The 20,242-nt window shown below is 37.8% G+C and overlaps 2 protein-coding genes across 2 annotated transcripts; one reads left to right on the top strand and one right to left on the bottom strand.

Annotated features, from left to right (window-relative positions):
* Window positions 1-14,413: 14,413 nt before the first annotated feature.
* On the bottom strand, window positions 14,414-15,084 carry LOC131149605 (uncharacterized). Its single transcript, XM_058100245.1, has 2 exons — window positions 14,650-15,084; window positions 14,414-14,560 (listed from the first exon to the last, which is right to left on the bottom strand). The coding sequence occupies exons 1-2, from the start codon at window positions 15,082-15,084 to the stop codon at window positions 14,414-14,416; spliced, it is 582 nt and encodes a 193-aa protein (XP_057956228.1).
* Window positions 15,085-17,857: 2,773 nt separating this feature from the next.
* LOC131149543 (uncharacterized) lies at window positions 17,858-19,744 on the top strand. The gene has a single exon (XM_058100122.1). The coding sequence runs from the start codon at window positions 17,858-17,860 to the stop codon at window positions 19,742-19,744; it is 1,887 nt and encodes a 628-aa protein (XP_057956105.1).
* Window positions 19,745-20,242: the final 498 nt, after the last annotated feature.

Raw genomic sequence — 20,242 nt, 5'->3', positions numbered from 1 at the left:
TAAAATTTCACCTAGTACCAGTAGTGACACATAGAGCACAAAATCTGACTGTTCTTCTATAACTTTTACGAGTGATTGTGAAATTGATTTGAGCAATCTGTTTGACCAATTCTTTGAGGAAGTCATGGTTGCACTTGTACCACGTACACTTCATGTGCTGTTGTTGCTGCTGCTGTTGGAGAAGATCTGAAGCTCTCCCTGACTTCCTCATTGCTGCTGTCAGTTGCTGTTGCTGTCTGCAAAAGAAGAAGCACCCTGAGCCCTCCTGCCTCCTTCTGCCTTGCTGCCACAACTACTAAACCTGAGCCACGGCCAATTGAGTTCCCAGCTCCCCTTCCACTGTGCCGTAACTGCTGCTTTGTTCTTCTCTCTCTCTCTCTCTCTCTCTCTCTCTCTATTGTTGCTCTTAAATATTTAAATGTTTATTGTTGATTTTCAGTAAATTTTCTATTCAATTTTTGAACTTTTAATTTTTTGTTGGATTATTATTGCTAAAGTTTATTTATTTACTTTCTTTTCTTATTTATTGTTAGAAGTTAATTCTTTAGGATTTAATTTTGTTGGGTTCTAATTATTTTAATTTCAATTTAATTAAAGTTTGAGTTTTTATTTTGGTTTTTTTGTTTATTGCTTAAGTTCTTAAGGAGTTAAATTTTCGTTCTTGATAGTGTTAAAGCTTATTTATTTTTGTGTTCGATTGAGTTTTTTTTTTATTATTGCTTGTTTTAATTTACATAGGAAAGTTATCGCCTTTAGTTTCTATTCCGACGTTCAAATGCGTGTTTCAATTCTTGCTCGGTATTTAAAGTAGGGTTAATAACGTAGGATTTCTGTTTCTCGTTATTTAATTCAGTGCATGTTAGGAATTAGGATTTAAATTGCATGTTTGTTTAATTTATCAAAAAAAATCTCAAAAATCCAGAAAACCTGAATCTGAATGTATTCAGTGCCTTTTTGTTTCTTATTTTCAAGTGAATCAAGTTTTTGATGCTGTTGCCGGGGAGAACCAGTTTTAATTTCAAAATTTGTGTTTTTACAATTATTTTTGTTTTTTCATTAAATAAAAAAATGAAAAAAGTAAAAAAATAAAAAATCGAAAAACTTTTTAAAAAAATTGATCATGCTTGTTTGCTGCTATGTTGGTGAATTTTTGTCATTTACATTGATGTTTGATGCCCTAGGTCCGAGATAATTCACATAGACTGTCTAAAATTTCACCCAGTACCAGTAGTGACATAGAACACATAATCTGACTGTTCTTCTGTTACTTTTACGAGTGATTTTGAAATTGATTTGAGCAATCTATTTGACCAATTCTTTGAGGAAGTCATGGTTGCACCTGCACCACGTACACTTCAGGTGCTGCTGCTGTTGCTAGAGAAGACCCGAAGCTCTCCTTGACTTCCTCATTGCTGCTGCTGGTTACTGTTGCTATCTGCAGAAGAAGAAGCACCCTGAGCCCTCCTGCCTCCTTCTGCCTTGCTACCACAGCTACTGAACCTCGAGCCACGGCCAGCCGAGTTCCCAGCTCCCCTTCCGCTGTGCCGCAGCTGCTGCTTTGTTCTTCTCTCTCTCTCTCTCTCTCTCTCTCTCTCTCTCTCTCTCTCTCTCTCTATTGTTGCTCTTAAATATTTAAATGTTTATTGTTGATTTTCAGTAAATTTTCTATTCAAGTTTTTAACTTTTAAGTTCTTGTTGGATTATTATTGCTAAAGTTTATTTATTTACTTTCTTTTCTTATTTATTGTTAGAAGTTAAGTCTTTAGGATTTAATTTTGTTAGGTTCTAATTATTTTAATTTCAATTTAATTGAAGTTTGAGTTTTTATTTTGGTTTTTTTTTGTTTATTGCTTAAGTTCTTAAGGAGTTAAATTTTCGTTCTTGATAGTGTTAAAGCTTATTTATTTTTGTGTTCGATTGAGTTTTTTTTTATTATTGCGTGTTTTAATTTACGTAAGAAAGTTATCGCCTTTAGTTTCTATTCCGACGTTCAAACGTGTGTTTCAATTCTTGCTTGGTAGTTAACGTAGGGTTGATAACGTAGGATTTCCGTTTCTCGTTATTTAATTCAGTGCATGCTAGGAATTAGGATTTAAATTGCATGTTCATTTAATTTATCAAAAGAAATCTCAAAAATCTAGAAAACCCAAATCTAAACTGTGTTGAGTGCCTTTTTGTTTCTCATTTTTTGATTGGAATTGCGCAAAATTTGAGATTAAACCGCATTCCTGGTGACATTCTTGAGCTTCAAATTCATTCTTATTTGATATTTACTTTGAAGTATTAGTTGTGCTTAATCTTGTACTAACCAGCTCTATTTGAAAGCACTTTTTGTACACAAGAATTCTTTATTGTCTCTTTGTTTTCTTGATGGTTCAGTGTTATTGGATCGTTGTACCAAACATGGGGTATCAATTGGAGAGGGGGCTCCACCCTAATTGAAGGATGGATTGTAATAGTTTTGCTTCGCCCGTAAAGAAGCGTTATAGTGGAATCCTTAGGTGGTCTTTCCTAAGGCAAGGACGTAGGCTTGTATAAGCCGAACATTGTAAAAGCTCAATCTCACTCTTTACTTTTAAATTTTTCTGCATACATAAATTGCGTGTGATTACGTGTCAAAGTTACGTAATTAGGTATTTTAATTCATGCATTAAAGATTATAATTTTAATTAAATATCTGATTATGTCCATTATTTTAATCAGTGAGCTCATTTGATAATTTTTAGATAATTATCTTATTTTTGTCAAGAATTTAAAGGCATTTGTGTTTTATTATTGTAGGATAATTTTTGAAAATTAAAACCGAAATTAAAATGTGCGTGGGTCGTGCGTGAGCGAAACCAAGCCATGCATGTGTGAGCTTGAGCCCGTGAAGAGGCCATGCACTTCTCATGGAGCTGATGCAAATTGGAAGCCATGTGTGCTTGTGTGTGAGAAGAATATGTGGGCTTCATGCACATGAATTTGTGTCATGCAATGGAAAGTGGGCCGCAATCCAAGTTCAAAATTTTCTAGGAAATAGCCTGGACGTATTTTGCCTTTTGTTAATCTGGACGTTTACGGGGACAAAATCGAGCTTGAAGTTGCTACACTAGGCCGTGTGTAGTGCTTAAGGAAAAAAAGGAGTCTTGGGCCACAAAAAAATAAGCCCATGCACCTATCTCAAGAGGAGACACGGTTAGGGAAAATATTAGAAGGGGAATAGGGTATTTTATTGAGGAGGAGGGTTTATTGAGGGGGGAAGAGAGCAACGTGGGGTGGAGGTGCGCAGGATAGCAGAGGACTCTCGACCTCTCTCAGATTTTTGGCTATCTTTCTCTCTCTCTCTCTTGTTTTTTTTTTTCTTTACTTTATTGTTCTTTAAATACATTGTTTAAGTTTATTTTTATTCAAGCTTTTGTTCAAGTTTAATTTTTGTTTAATACATCGTTGAAGTTTAAGTTTAATTTATTTTTGTTTGAATCTATTTTCGGATTAAGTACTATTTTTGTTTAAGTTATTGATTGGGTTAAGTTTATTTTTTTGAGTTAATGTTTAATTGAGGATTTTATGGTTGAATGTTTAATTTGAGTAACAAAGTTTTCATCTTTGGTCTTTTGTCCGAAATTTCAAACGTAGGATTTATTTCTTTGTCTGAATGTTTAAACGTAGGATTGTTTTACTCATTTAATTTTGTTATCATTTATTTTATTGTGTGGATGGATCATTGAGTAGAAATATTAGTTGTGTTGATTTTTCCATCATCTATTTACCGTTACTCGTTTCTTGTAATTTATTTTATGCATGTTAGGTTCTTAGTTTATGTTATGCGGTATTTTAATTTAGTCATAAATTTATGTTATGCTGTATTTTAATTTAGTCACAAACTCTCAAAAATCCAGAATTACGAATCAGAACTATGTTTAGTAAAATCTTCTTTTTCTTATTTTCTTTAGGATTTATACGAAGTTTGGAATTAAAATGCATTCCCTGAGGAGACGATCTGGCCCTTGGGCTAATTATTATACGACTGAACTCCTATACTTGGGATAGCTTTTGAGCTACTTATTTTTTGAGTGAGTCAAGTTTTTGACGCCGTTGTTGGGGAATGTCAGTTTTAGTTTCAAACTAGTGTTTTTCCCATTATTTTAATTCATCTTATGAAAAAAAAGGAAAAAAAATTGAGTATTGAAGAAAATATGGCTGCACCTGCACCACACAATCTCATGGATTTTTTATAGCCTACATGCACCATTGCACCGTCTTACACTGTTTTACCTAATGACGCACTTAATTTCATGAATTAGCATGGGAGGACGTCATTGATACCTCAGTTCTATGGGACAGAATCCGAGTGTCCTTATCAGCATTTGATTGAGTTTGAGTTAACTTGCAATACTTTTATTTTTCTAGAGTTAGAACTGATGAATTTACTATACTTCGTTTATTTACTTCCTCTTTGAAGGATAAAGAAAAGATGTGGTTTAATTCTTTAAGATCTCACTCTATCTCTAATTCGGTTGATATGGAATGTGAATTTCTGCATAAGTTTTGTCCCTCACAGAGAATTCAACTTTTGCGAGAACAGATCATTCAGTTTATGCAAAAAGGTGACGAGACTTTTCAAGCTTGCTAGGAAAGGTTCAAGGATATGATAAATATTTGTTTACATCACGGGTTTGAATCATGGAGGTTAGTCAATTATTTCTATACAACTTTTACTCCTGATTGCTAACAATTTGTCTAGGCTATGTGCAATGAAAAACTCTTCAGTAAGGAACCGGATCAGGCACTATCATTCTTTGATTACTTAGCTGAAAGTGTCCAACAATGGAATACATTATATGATCAAGCACCAATGGCAGTACAACCTCTCAGTACAATCAGTAATGGAGGTAAATATGATGTCAAAGAATAATCTCCAGGCTCTTGTTGTTGCACTGAAAAAGAGGGTGGAAGAATTAGAAAAGGAGAGTAGTTATGATCAAATACAATCAACAAATTGGGTTAACAAAGCTCCAAATCAGCTATTCTCAAACACCTATAATCAGGAATAGAGAAATTACCTGAATTTTTCATGGGAGAATGATCAATTTGGTCCATACTCTTCATAATTTCAATAGCCTCCTCAGTCTTATGCACTACCTTTGCAGCCAATATATTATCCAAATGCTCCTCCACATTAGTATTTGCCACAAAAGATCTATCAGAGCTACGCACTTCTAGGATTTCAATCCAATGAAGCTCTTGTTCCATCGACAATGTCTTTTGAGGATAGCATGGCACAAATGGCTAATACACTTCAGCAATTTATGCAGATTAATGCTCAGACCATGAATGAATTGCCGGACACCATTAATGAGATAGACACGCAGTTGAATATCTTAGAAAAAAGGGAATTTTCGGTAGAACCTCAGCTTAGTCCTCAAGAATACCAGCACCAACAATAAAAAATACATAATGTTTCTTTTGAGACAGTGGAGAGTGTTATTACTTCGAGAAGAGGAAAAGAAGTTTCCTAACCTGAGACACTCATCGACAGACAAACAGTTGTCCCGACACTTGAAGTTACAACCGAAACAGATGAAGTCAAAGAAAAATCATAGGAAGTGAGCCTAGAAGTGAAGAAGACAGTTAATTAGGAGGTCGAGACTAACAAGGAGTACCAACCAGTGGTACCTTATCCTCAGAGATTGGCAACCATGGAACTGTCACTCCCTACTGGAGTAAATGTCAAGGAGTGCAATGCTGAAGCAAATCCCCGTAGTGGTAAGGTGATTGGTACACCCGATAAAGAAGTTGAGTAGAATGGTGAGAGTTTAAATTTCAAGGAACCAGGTAACATTTTTAATGTTGATGCTTTTGAAGAACCAAAGGTAACTGCTCTGATAACTTTACCTCAAAGACCAGTTCTTAAAGAAGTGAATTTCCCGAAAAATATATAGAATAAAGATCCTTTCTTGTTAAAACAAGGAAGGTAGTCTGCACATGTTTTTTTTGGTACCTTAGAACGTATTGATTTATTTGAGGCTAACTTTTGTGCAGGTAACAAGACTAATTCATTGTGGCGACTCAAATTTGGAGACTTACCGGTTTAAATACATAGACTTGCACCCACCAAATGAAATTCCTCCAGAGTCTCTACTAGACAGACTGTGATGTTTTTCTTTCCTTTCTTTTCATTTTTTTTTTTTACCTTATTTTATTTTTAGTTAATTTTCAGGTACATTTTTCCTTAGTTTCTGTTTTTCTTTTCCTTTACACCTCCACCCAAGTACGCTCTACTTCCCTCGTGCACATCTTTTCTATTTCCCCTATGCTTTCACATTGAGGAGAATGTTCCACTTTAGTTTGGGGGGGGGGGGGGCGTGGGGATGAGAAAATACATTGAAAAAAAAATTTGAATATTGATGATTAGGTCATGATTAACACTGACTTATACCCTTTACATACTTACATATAACATAGGAGTTACACACTTAAGCTGTATAGTGGGTTATTTATGTGTAGTTTCTCTTTATATGTCTAATTTAGGAATTGTAATTCTATATAAGTTGACTAGTAGTTCATTCATGTTAATCTGGATATATAAAATCTTGTATTTACATGATATATTATGAGGCTGAAAATACACGTCCACGTGACTTTTAGCACTTAGGGTTCCTTGTGAGCACTGAGAAAGCTCTTGTGGCAACTTTGACACCTTGTGAGGTACTGTTGAGTCATTTATCATTCTTGTGAGTTTTTGACGTCAACTCAGAGTTCATGAAACTCAACTTTTCCTTTTTTTTTTCTTAAATACTCTTTGTACACTAGTCTCAGTTTTGACTTGCTAACCTAGAGGTGACATCTAGTGGGGAGATAGAAACCTAGTTCTTGTAGCCTACTCAAGATGTGGAGGCTGAGCCAACTCTATAAATAGACTTAGTTCATGGACTACTATTCGCGCTTAATTCATATGGGTGGTAGAAAGACAACAAAAGAAGTGTAATGATTTTCTCCATTGACCGTGAAAAAAAAAAAAAGAAATTAAAGAATGAGCAGAAAAAAGAAATAGAAATGCACCAGAATGGGGTGAAAGATTAATACTTGCTCCACACAACTACAATAAAAAGTCAAGGACACGGAACATGTTCTCCACATATGAAGACTCTTCAACCGCTTAATGTCTCTGAAATATTCATGCCTGGTTTTTGAATAAGTTGATCTAGGGTGGTATTGGTTGGATATGGTGAGTAGGTGAGAAGATGTTAGGGTGAAGGACCAGACACCTCACAAATAGGCTAGATCCTTTTTAAACTAGTCCATTCCATACATTTAGCATTTGTTCCTTACAATATGTGGGATGTTTGATCATGACACTCCTTCTCACATATGACCAATGAACTCATCCTTTTGAGTGTTTTTTAGGGTATACCAGTTAGGCTGAGTCAAAACGACCATTCTGTAGGTGTCCATTGGTATCCTAGGTGTAACGAGTCATACACATTACACATGCCTCAAAGTTTTGCCTATTTATACTTGAATTTATACGGTTACATTAACTCTGAATTGTACTGCTCGTTGAATCTATGTGAGTATATTGTTCCTAATGACTATATAATGATGAAACTTGCATGAGTGTCTTGTTTCGGAGTTGCGTGAATTGTGTATGAATGGAGCTTGTGTGTAATCTGGTGATATTCTTGTATGTGAAATGGTATATTTGTGTTGCATGTGCATTCATTTAAAATTAATTAGAATTGGTGTTTGTGGGTGTTGCCCTGGAAACTCTCACGAGACTACAACTCGTCCACTAAGATTGACTTAGTGGTTGAAAGCCTTGTTGCATTTGGTAAATGCAACCGTGTTTCCTGCGAAAGAGGAGGTAGATTTGATTTGGTAGTTTTCTTAGTTTTTGCTTTGCTAGGTACTTGCAAAACGCTAGTTTTGTGTGGGGGGGGGGGTGTGATTACACGTCAAAGTTGCGTAATTAGGTATTTAAATTCATGCATTAAATATTATAATTTTAATTAAATGCCTGATTATGTCCATCATTTTAATCAGTGAGCTTATTTGATAATTTTTAGATAATTATCTTATTTTGGTCGAAAATTTAAGGGCATTTGTGTTTTATTATTACAGTATAATTTTTGGAAATTAAAGCCGAAATTAAAATATGTGTGGGTCATCCGTGAGAGAAGCCGAGCCATGCATGTGTGAACTTGAGCCTGTGAAGAGGTCATGCACTTCACGTGGAGCTGATGCAAATTGGAAGTCGTGTGTGCTTGTGTGTGAGAAGACTATGTGGGCTTCGTGCACATGAATCCATGTCGTGCAATGGAAAGTGGGCTACAATCCAAGTCTGAAATTCACTAGGAGACAACCTAGACATATTTTGCCTTTTCCTAATTCGGACGTTTATGGGGTCAAAATCGGGCCACCAAAAAGTAGGCCTATGCGCCTATCTCAAGAAGAGACATGACTAGGGTAAAATATTAGAGGGGGGATAAGGTATTTTATGGAGGAGGAGGGTTTAATGGGGGGAAGAGAGCAGCGTGAGGCGGTAGTGTGCAAGACAGCAGAGGACTTTCGGCATCACTCAAATTTTTGGCTATCTCTCTCTCCCCCTTGTTTTTTTACTTCATTGTTCTTTAAATACATTGTTTAAGTTTATTTTATTCAAGCTTTTGTTCAAGTTTAATTTTTGTTTAAGCCATCGTTGCAGTTTAAGTTTAATTTATTTTTGTTTGAATCTATTTTCGGATTAAGTACTATTTTTGTTTAAGTTATTGATTTGGTTAAGTTTATTTTTTTGAGTTAATGTTTAATTGAGGATTTTATGGTTGAATGTTTAATTTGAGTAATAAAGTTTTCATCTTTGGTATTTTTTCTGAAATTTCAAACGTTGGATTTATTACTTTGTCTAAATGTTTAGACGTAGGATTGTTTTACTCATTTAATTTTGTTATAGTTTATTTTATTGTGTGGACGGATCATTGAGTAGAACTATTAGTTGTGTTGATTTTTCCATCATCTATTTACCATTACTTGTTTCTTGTCATTTATTTTATGTGTGTTAGGTTCTTAGTTTATGTTATGCGGTATTTTAATTTAGTCACAAACTCTCAAAAATCCAGAATTACGAATCGGAACTATTTTCAGTAAAATCTTCTTTTTCTTATTTTCTTTGGGATTTACATGAAGTTTGGAATTTAAATGCATTCCTCGAGGAGGCGATTTGGCCCTTGGGCTAATTATTACATGATTGAACTCCTATAATTGGGATAGCTTTCAAGTTGCTCATTTTTCGAGTGAGTCAAGTTTTTGGCGCCATTAACGGGGAATGTTAGTTTTAGTTTCAAATTAGTATTTTTCCCATTATTTTAATTCATCTCATAAAAAAAAAAAGAGAGAAAAAAATGACTATTGAAGAAAATATGGCTGCACCTGCACCATACAATCTTATGGATTTTTTACAACCTACGTGCACCACTGCACCATCTTAAACTGTTTTACCTAATAATGCACTTATTTTCATGATTCAGTGTGGAAGGACGTCATTGATACCTCAGTTCTGCGGGACGGAATCCGAGTGTCCTTATCAGCATTTGACTGAGTTTGAGTTGACTTGCAATACTTTTTTTTCTAAAGCTAGAACTGATGAATTTACTAGACTTCGTTTATTTACTTCCTCTTTGAAGGATAAAGCAAAGATGTGGTTTAATTCTTTGAGACCTCACTCTATCTCTAATTGGGGCTGATATGGAATGAGAATTTTTACATAAGTTTTGTCCCTCACAGAGAATTCAATTTTTGTAGGAACAGATCATTCATTTTATGTAGAAGGGTGACGAGACTTTTCTAGCTTCCTGGGAAAGGTTCAAGGATATGATAAATATTTGTCCACATACACTGGAAGTTGAAAGTTGAGATTGAGAAACTTTTAATTTAAGGAAGTACGTTGATGAATCGTTTGCGAAAACCTTGGTTAAAAGGAAGTTCATAAAGTTCATAAATAGAGGGCTTTTATCAAACTCTACCTTGAGTTATTCAAACACTGAATCGTTGAAAGTGTTGTTGCAAAAATATTGGTTAAGTAATTTGTGATATGTAAATTGGTTGGTTAATTGGGTATTGTTTGACATTGTTGAAAGTGTCACATTAAGAATCATTGGTTTGTATTTGATCAATTCATTGATTGAGTGTGGATTGTGATTGGCTTAATTAAGAATTGAAAATCAAATCATTCTTGTGTGATTAAGAAACTTACAAAAGGTTGTGAATTTAAAAAAAAGGTTTTAAAGAAACTTTTATAAACCCAATCCACCCCCGCCCTCTTGGGACTACACCTTAGTTTTCATGTTGGCAGGCTTATAATTCCTTGTAATAATCCTTCAAATTTGTGGGCCGAGGCATGGTCTTATTTCTTTTGAGACCTTATAAGATTTGCCTCGCCTTTCTTGCTAGGTCGGGTAACTAATAGTGACATATGAGGTGTGCTCACCTTTCTCCAAGATCTTAGGGTTCCACTAGGCTGCCTTCATCTCCTTGATCTTCTCTTTTGCTAACACTTCCTCATATTTGAATTGGAACTCGTCCAAGTGGGTTATCTGAGAGATGAACTGGGGGTGTCCTATCTGTTGGAGTGTGAGAGCTAGTGCATAGCTGATGTAGCTTTGGGCACCAAAAAGTGGGACCCAAGAGAATGTCCTACATCAGTAACATTGGGCGAGAAGAGCCATCCACTTGGCTACCCATTCCACATTTGGTTGTTTCATACTATTGATGGCTTCTATCACATTCACTTGATGATAGTTCTGAGCACACTCCATCATCTGGTTCCTCTCCCCTATGAAGGCACTTTTGGAAAAAGGTTCAGAGCAATGTAGCCAATGAGCCACATACATAGTAACTATATGCAACATAAGATAGATCCTTTCCCCTTATCTTGATAAAAATTGAGAAAGAGGAATCTTTCAACGAGGATAACTAGTACGAGTGCCTCTCCCATATGCTCCATTTTTCATAAAAATACAGCTGCGGTGCTAAGGGCAGGAGGATCAGGCTGTAAATGGTGAGAGCTAATAGTTGAAAATGAAAATGAGAGTTAGCATTAGCGATGATTCTTGAATATTTTCTCTAAATTGATCCAATGTCATCCTTTTGTCTCTCTTTTCTCGTGGGTCTTGTCAATTATCTCCTTAGTTTGGCCTCTTATGACCCAAATTAGTGCTTGGCTTGGGTTCTCTTTTGGATCATAGCTATACACTCAATCCTGCACTAGTTTTGGAACCTATAGCAACTCTTCATATTCCTCTACTAATAGTAAGAAGCCTAGGGCTCAAAGGTAAAGCACTAGTATGACAGGTCCTAGTGTTGTACCAAGGTGTCAAGAGCCCTCTAGTCGACGTCCACCTTCAAAACATCGATGGTACATTTGTACTTGGTCCAAAAGTCTCGCTGATCCCATTTTGAAAGCCAATTCCAATAACTGAAGATCCCATTGGCGTCTTGTTTCTTCTGTCACAACTTCATTTTTTTGGTAGTGAGCTATGATAGCCCATTGACAATGCATCCAAATTGACGACCTGCGCCTCTTGGATTTTGGTGGCTTCTTATATATCTTAAGGTTTTCCTTAGGCATGTTGTGTCCAAATTTAATGGACTTTGTAAAAAAAAGACATACGGTGACAAACTAATAACACAATTTAACCTACCACATTGCTCCTAGTGTCCTAATGCTATGTGCAGTTCAAAGGCATGGGCGAGGGACTCGTGGTTTGCTAGTGCATGGTTTAGGCCTTTGCTCATGGTTTGAAAGGTCCCCAAGGTGTATTCAAAGAAAATATCTCAAGTGAGGGGATTTTTATGAGACCTATACATAGGAATAAGCCCCACAAAGGCCCCACTACTTCTTTCCTCTCCTAATTCCTAAATAGGTGGGAGTTCGGGTATAAGACTCGTGCACTTTACCTATGCATGACATCAAAAAATGGGTATTGAAAAGTAAACAACACATGTAATAACATCCCTACACACACAAATTAAAAAGAGATAAGAACATAAATAATATGAACAGAACAAGGGAAACACACCTAAGAACATATGCGGCTCGACTCTCAAAAGTTTCCAATGGAGTCGCCAAAGCTGTCGACACCAGATTCCGTCTGGGATGTCGACAAAAAGGAAAGAGTAGTCCTTAAAAGAGAGGATTTTTTGAAAAAGTGCAAAACAGTGCATCACATGACATGAAGTTATCACCTTATTTTTTAAAAAAAAAAACAAACTTAGGAAAAATAAATAAAAACCCTAAAAAAGGTATGCCAAAATCAAAATTTGAGTTTAGGAGTACATTTATGCATAGGGAAGGTGATTGACCAACCATCTTACTAATGATCAGTCTTTCAGCACTCCTATCGGCACCCATTCAAGAATGGTTATCACACTTATGTGTGTGTGTGTGTGTCTAAAAGGAATAACATTTCATGAAGTCTATAAGGGGGATTGAACCCTATGGAGGCTCCATTACTTGTCCTTTTTGAAAACTGGTTGAAAATTCATTTAGATACAACTAGAAGAAAAAAAAAATTTGTTTTGGGCTAGATCTACCTCTTTCAGGGTAAGCTACCTACATAAATGAGACCCAGGATCAAGTCAATGTAGTTTAGAAAAAAAATTTGGGTTTGAGTATTTTTTAAATGAATTCCCCCTAGAAGGTTTACTACCTTAAAAAATAAAACAAGAGATTCAACTTTTTTTTTTTTTTTTGAAAAATGAAGGGAATTTAGGATTTTTGAGTCGAGGTGACCAACCTAGAAAAGAGTTTTTGGAAATCGGGAAATAGTGCTTAATTTAAAGAGAGATAACCCTATTTTGAAAATTTTTTTAGGAAAACTCAATTTTGGAGAATCCGAAAGACTTCCAAGGTTAAAAAAGAATTATGATACAAAATCCAAGTGTGGGAAATAAGAATCGGGTTTTATTTTCACAAATGAGGCAAAATCGGTAATGATTTTTTGAAAAAGGATTTTGTGGGGCTCATATAGGGAAACTAGTCCCAGGTGGGTCCTATTACTTCCTCAACGAATTAAAAAAAAAAAAATTGTACCCATTTTTTTTTAGTTTCAAAATTAAGAAAACGAGTTTAGCCCCTTTTTTCTTTAGGGAGGCTTTCGTGGGGCCTATGTGGGGAAATTAATGCCACGGGGGTCCATTACTTCCTCAAAGACAGTTTTTTAAAGAAAAATGACACCATTTTTAATCCCACGAGTTCGGCCTTTTTTTAGGGAAGCTTTTGTGCTGCCCATGTGTGGAAATTAATCCCACGAGGGTCTCATTACTTCCTCAAAACAAACTTTTTGAATCCAATCATCTCGATTTTGAAATACACAAACTAGTTAGCCAAAATATATTGTGTTTTTATCACAAGAGCATATTCATAGCAGTTGAAAACAAAATAAGCAAAAATAGTAACCAATTCATGTAAGCAAATAACAATAACACGGTAAATATTAAAGTAACGTAATTCATTAATAATACCTTTGTAGGTAACATGTGTTTAGTGCGGGAAGCAGGTAGGCTAAATATGTTTACAAATGTTAGTAAGTTTTACAATGATTGATGAATATTCACCCTCTCCTTAAGAGTTTTATATGCTATTTTAGCTTTGACACAAGGAAATATCAAACTGATCGAGGAATCATAATCTCTTTTCACACTAAGACATAAACAAACTTCAATAAATAAAACCTTTACTAATATTTACATGATTATAGCTCATTCCACACATACAAGGCAAACGGTTACAGACAACCATAATACTTTGAACAAGTTTGACTCATGACACTAGGACATGATTATTAACTCATCTTCTCACATACTTATGAATTTGTATGGTAATTTGATTATGAGCTTATAATGCATAAAAAGCATTAAGGATACATGAAATGAGATAAACTTTTAGTCATCTTTTCTCTAAGTTTCATTTTCTTTTCTTTAACTACTAGATTATATTGATTTGCATTGTAAATGTAAATCCGAATTGTTGGGAAATTATCCACAAGCAACAATTGCACAAGTAAAAATTACGCAACACAAAATACGACACCAGATTTACGTGGTTTGGTCCACTGTGACCTATGTCCACGGGAGAGTACAAAATCTACTATAACTACCGAGAGAATTATACAAGCAGAAGGAGGAGGCTATTGCCCTCAACTCCTCTCTCACTCTCTCAACAAGGATTCACTCTGCCTTACACACAACACACCACACCTCTATGCAATCTCACAATACAGCTCTCAGCTCTCTCACAATGCAACTCTCTGCATGCACACACACACACACAGCTCTCTACTGCACACAATATAGCACAACTAAACTGCTGCAACTCACCACATATATATATACACACATATGGGAGGGGGAGGAAGTCAAACAAGGCAGCTACATTTCAACATGGTAGGTAGATTGTTGGTGGCTGTCCATCTCCAGCTTCAAAAATTTCGGCTGGGTGGTGCGGCTGCTGACACCCATTCGAGCCACATCTCCTAACAATCTCCACCTTGGCGAGTATCAACTCCCAAGCCCACAGCTCCACCTTGATACAAACTCGATCAAGGCAAATCTTCATAACTTGGTTCAAACGTTTGAACCATGCAAAGAGTACCGCCTTCTTCATCAGCAAACCGAACTATTTGTTTCTGATGATGTACCGCTATCATCATTTAAGGTCAAACCACCAACCACTGTGGTTCCCATCAACTGATACAGTCCACAAGACTCCTTCCCAGTAAATATTATTGAGTCACGGCGGGTCACCTCCATAGCTCCACCTACGATAGAGATTTGGCAACCCTTAGAATCCAATCGACTAAGGGAGATCAAATTTCTTCGCATCCTTGGAACAAAGTTAACGTCATCCAAAATGCATACCGCTCCAACAGGCATCTTCAGCTTCACAGATCCAATCCCTCTGACATCGCATGAAGACTCATTACTGAGTGATATCGTACCGCAAACTTTTTTGAAAGAATGAAAAAATTCTTTCTTAAAGCAGACATGAATTGAACTCCTAGAGTCCAAAACCCATCCATTATCGTTTGGACTGCCATGAGCATTCATGTTCTTTCTCATCAATTTTCGGCACTCTCTCTTCATATGGCTGTGCTTCTTGCAGTATTGACACTGCACATTTCTTCGACTAATTTGTCGATGTGAGCTACTCACCGTTACAAGGACCTTGTCATTACCATGCCATATGGCATGCTCCGATACATCGACACCATTTCGTGTCTTCTTTTATTCTTCGTATCTTTTTCGATCTTCACAGTCCCTCTTGAAGTGCCCCTTTTTATCACACCAGTAACATACGACCTGGCTCGTATCTTGTCCTTTTGATTTTGAACGCCATTGTTTACCTCTGAGCTTTCGATCTTTACTTCTTCCTTGTCTCTCACTGCTAGCTACCAAAGCTTGCTCATGAGACATCACAATCGGCTTTCTTAACATCTTAGAATCTTGAAGTAATGCCATCACATCATCCAACTTCAAGGTATCCTTCCCTATGAGCAATGCAGTTACCAGACCATCAAATGAAGTTGGTAGAGACGACAATAGTAGAACGCCTTATCTTCTTCATCAATCTTTACGCCGAGGCTCAACAACTGGGTCAAAATCTTGTTGTAATCATTTTGTGATCAAAAAGACTGCTTTCCTCGTTCATTCGAAGTTGATAAAGTTTCTTCTTCAGAAATAATTTATTGGTAAGGGGCTTCGACATATACGTTTGCTCCAGTTTCTTCTAAAGCTCCATCGGTGAGATTTCGTCTAACACCGAATATTTAACTTCATTTTCCAGACACAATCGAATTGTGCTAACTGTCTTCGTCTCCAATTTGGTCCAATCATCATTTTGAAATCATCTGGCTTCTTCCTGATCAATGGCTTGATCAAGCCTTGATGAACCAAAATATCCTTCACCGTGCTCTGCCATAGACTAAAGTCGTTCCACCCATCAAAATTCTCCACCTCAAAATTTAAAGTGTCAATCCTGGCATTCTGCTCTGAATCTTAATAAATGGACACCGCCAATAGCTCTGGAACGGTCGAAAACCTTAGAAATGGTTCAAGCCGCTCGAAAAACTGACTCGAAATGGCTCCGAAAAGCCTGGTCAAACTTTTGGTCAAATTGGTCAAAAAAGGTAAACTCTTCGTTAACTTTAACATAATATTCCTAATGACATTAATGGCTACTAACGTCGTCTACTGACGTGGCACCGCGATCCCCACCTGCTGACGTGTCTTGGGGGCCCACTTGCTGACGTGGCACCGAGGCCCACCTCCTATGGGCACTTGTTGACATGGCACTGAGCCCATCTACTGGCGTGGCTGTGGGTCCCGGATGCTGACGTGGCACTGTACGGGCTATTGACGTGTCGCTGGTCCCCTGCTGGCTTTGCAGCTGACTCAGAACTAATGTGGCGCGCTGATGTGGCCTGATACTTGTTGACGATGCTGACTCAATGCTTACGTGGCCACTGATGTTAGCGTCTTCAACCTCTGGACGTGCCTCGGACTTTCGCCGGCTTGTGGGCACGCGTGGTTCTCTTTCCCAATCAGTTGCCAGCACGTGAGAGCGCGTCAAGGCGCGTGGCAATGTGGTCTTTTCGTCAGTGGCGCGTGCGACTTCTTCCGAGCTCCGTTCGAGCTTCGGTTACCACTGTTAGCTTCTTCTTGATGAGAGTAATGTTTTGGTGGTCTCAAAACCAAGTTTCAAGCTACTAGGTAGAGGCTCAAACCTGAGAATTTTGCTTCGATCCGACAATTTTGCTCCAACCTTGCTCTAACACCATTTGTTGGGAAATTAACCACGAGCAACAGTCGCACAAGAAAAAATTACGCAACACAAAATACGAGACCAGATTTATGTGGTTCGGTCCATTGTGACCTACGTCCACGGGAGAGCACAAAATCCACTATAATCGTTGGGAGAATTATACAAGGAGAAGGAGGAGGCTACTGCCCTCAATTCCTCTCTCACTCTCTTTACAAGGATTTGCTCTACCTCACACGCAACACACCACACCTCTCTGCAATCTCACAATACAGCTCTCAGCTCTCTCACATTGCAACTCTCTGCATGCACACACACACACAGCTCTCTGCTGCACATAATACAACACAACTAAACTGCTGCAACTTACCACATATATATATACACATATGGGAGGGGGAGGAAGTAAAACAAGGCAACTGCATTTCAACATGGTAGGCAAATTGTTGGCGGCCGTCCATCTCTAGCTTCAACAATTTCGGCTAGGTGGTGCGGTTGCCGACAGTCATACGAGCCACATCTCCTAATACGAATCCCTTTTCTCTCCTTTCCTTTTTTTTTTTGGCTTGGATCGAGAAACAAGAGATGGAATATTAAGCTCCATAGAGTTGTTGTTGTTGGTTTGTTTTTTTTGTTTTGTTTGTTTTTTGTTTTTTTTTCCTTTTCTTTCTATTTCACTAAAGAATTTTAGTTTATTTTTTAGATGAGGAAGTAAAGGACTAAAAATATGAGAACTAGAGAAATTTTCTTGTGATCATAATGGAAGTTTGGGATCCTAGATGACCTAAACTAAACTGATGAGGGCAAACTTGATTCAAAAGAAAACATTTACTTCTCTGATTCACCACAATTTCTAAGTTACCAAATAGAGCATAATGAAAATTAAGACCCCTTGACCCAAACGAAATTAGGAATGAAATCCACTATTTAATCTACGTCCTTTTCTCTCCCTGCCGCGTGACTACACCTAGCTCGCTGCCAATCTTCCTCCCTCCTCCCTCCTCCCTCCTCCCTCTTCCCAGTCACCGTCTCCTCTCTCTCTCTCTCTCTCTCAGCTCAGCCATGGAGTGGCATCACCAACACATTAACTCAGCCAACAACAAGAAGACCTCAAATAATCATAAGAAGAAGATGGCGGCTGCAGGCGCTGCCGACGCAGAGCATAAATTATATTGCTCTAACCCATGCTTCTTCTGCGCCATTAACGAGACCGACTCATTTCTCCGAAGAGCCGCAATCGCCCGTTGCTTCAGAGCGATGCTCTTCACCGACGACCGCCGTTGCCACAACCAAGTCCTCGCCCTCAGCAGCCTTTGGCACCTCGCCGTCTCGCATCCCAATCACCCCGAGTTCCCCTCCCTCGGCGTCTTCCAATGCATGGCCAATCTAATCCGCCGATCCCTCACCGACGCATCCTGGCTCCTCACACACCACAACATCTTCGTCCCTTACCATGCCGCTCACATTATTGGATCCTATTCCATGAACATGCCCCATTTTGCCTACAAAGCTGTCGAATCCGGCGTGATTCCGCCATTAATGGACCTCCTCAGAGGCAAAATCAGTTGGGTCGAGCAGAGAGTGGCCGTTAGAGCCCTCGGCCATTTGGCCAGCCACGAAAGAACGTTTGCAGCCATTTCAGAGCACGAAGAAGAGATTGTGAAGTTAACCATCGAGATAGCTTCCACTTGTCTCAATGTGGTTTATTTTAGCTTCGTTGGGGTGGCGGAAAAGAAGAGATTGAAGTACCATCGCGAGTTGCTTACCAGAGGTGTAGGCGGGTTGGAGATGGAGAATAGAAAAGCAGAGGAATGGGCCAGCCAGCTCCAATGCTGGTCTCTGTTTCTCTTGAACTGCTTTGCGTGCAAACAGAGGTGTCTGAATCTGATGTGCAAGCGAGAATTTTTAAAGGAATTGTGCGGAATGTGGGGTGGGTTAACGAATCGAACTTCCCCCGCTGGAATTGGCCTCATCAGAAGCCTCTGTTTCACAAAATTGGGAAGACAGAGCATAGCAGATTCAGGGGAAGTTGTGCGGAGGCTCGGTAATGTCTCCCGGTCTTCGGATAAATGGCAGCACATGGCCATTGACTCTCTCCTTTTACTTCTCAAAGACCCAGAAACGAGATACAAAGTGTTGGATTTTGCCGTCCTCTATCTCGCTGATTTGGTTGAGCTCAGAAACATTGGCAGGGGAAGAGCGAGAATCAAAGTGGGTGAAGCAATCACACAGACATTGTTATCGGATTACTGCAAAATTAAGTACGGGAACTTGAATTTGAAGAGCAAGAAAGCCGAAAAGACATTGGAGGAGGTGTGGGATTTGAAGGTGGAGAGAAGAAAGAGGGAGAAGATGATGTCTGAGAAAGAAGTAACAGAGAGGAAGAAGATGGCGAGCGTGATGAAAAAGGAAGGGAATGAAATGTTTTGGCGTGGGGATATTAAGGAAGCTGCGATGAAATACTCCAAAGCTTTAAACTTGTGCCCATTGAAGGTGAGGAGAGAGAGAGCAGTTCTCCATAGCAACAGAGCTCAGTGCCATCTGTTGCTCAGAGACCCAGAATCCGCCATTAGCGACGCCACTCGAGCTCTGTGCCTGTCCAATGTGAACTCTCGTGGCAAAAGCCTCTGGCGAAGATCGCAGGCTTACGACATGAAAGGGTTGGCCAAGGAAAGCTTGATGGACTGTTTGATGTTCGTCAATGGCCGCATGAGGGGGCTGGAGCAGACGAGGGGTGTCAGGATCCCCTACTACGCGACGCTCACGATTAACAAACAGATGAACGCCACGTGGATTTTCGCCGCTGCGGAGTCAAAGGCGCGCAACGATCGTGGAGAAATCGGAGATCAATCGGACGGGCGGGACCAATTTAGCGATGTGACAGTGGACAGCAAAAGGGGTTTCCCAGGTAAGGTTCGGAACGTAAACTCGTCGATGTTTATATTTTGAAATTATTCGTGGCGTAAGTCAGCGATTTTACTTCACCATTCGTTTATTATTTATTTTATTTTATTTTATTTTATACAATTTTTTACCATCTATTTTATTTTAAATATTTTAAGGTATTCTCAATTAAAATTTTCTTATCCTATATTTGGAGGAACCTTACATTTAAATTTGCATTAAATTTAAATAAATTATAATATATAATTATATTAAATTCATTTAAATCTACTTAAATCCAAATAACTTATGCTTTCACATATATAATAAATTAAATAAATTATAAAGAAAGTTTTGATACTAAGAAATTTTGATAGTGCGACATTTGCAATTGATAGAATAAAAATATTTATTAATTTATAATATAAAAAAGATAAAAATTAATTATTTAAATATCTAATTCAATTCAGATCAAATAACACAAATTTGTACAAGAAAAATGTTTCTAAATTCTTATATTTATATATATAATTTTTATTACATTGCGAGCTCATTCTATTTTAT

Source organism: Malania oleifera, chromosome 1 (assembly GCF_029873635.1).
Source record: "Malania oleifera isolate guangnan ecotype guangnan chromosome 1, ASM2987363v1, whole genome shotgun sequence".
Lineage (NCBI taxonomy): Eukaryota > Viridiplantae > Streptophyta > Magnoliopsida > Santalales > Ximeniaceae > Malania > Malania oleifera.
The sequence above is the reverse complement of the archived record's forward strand: the minus strand, read 5'-3'. Positions and strand labels throughout refer to the sequence as shown.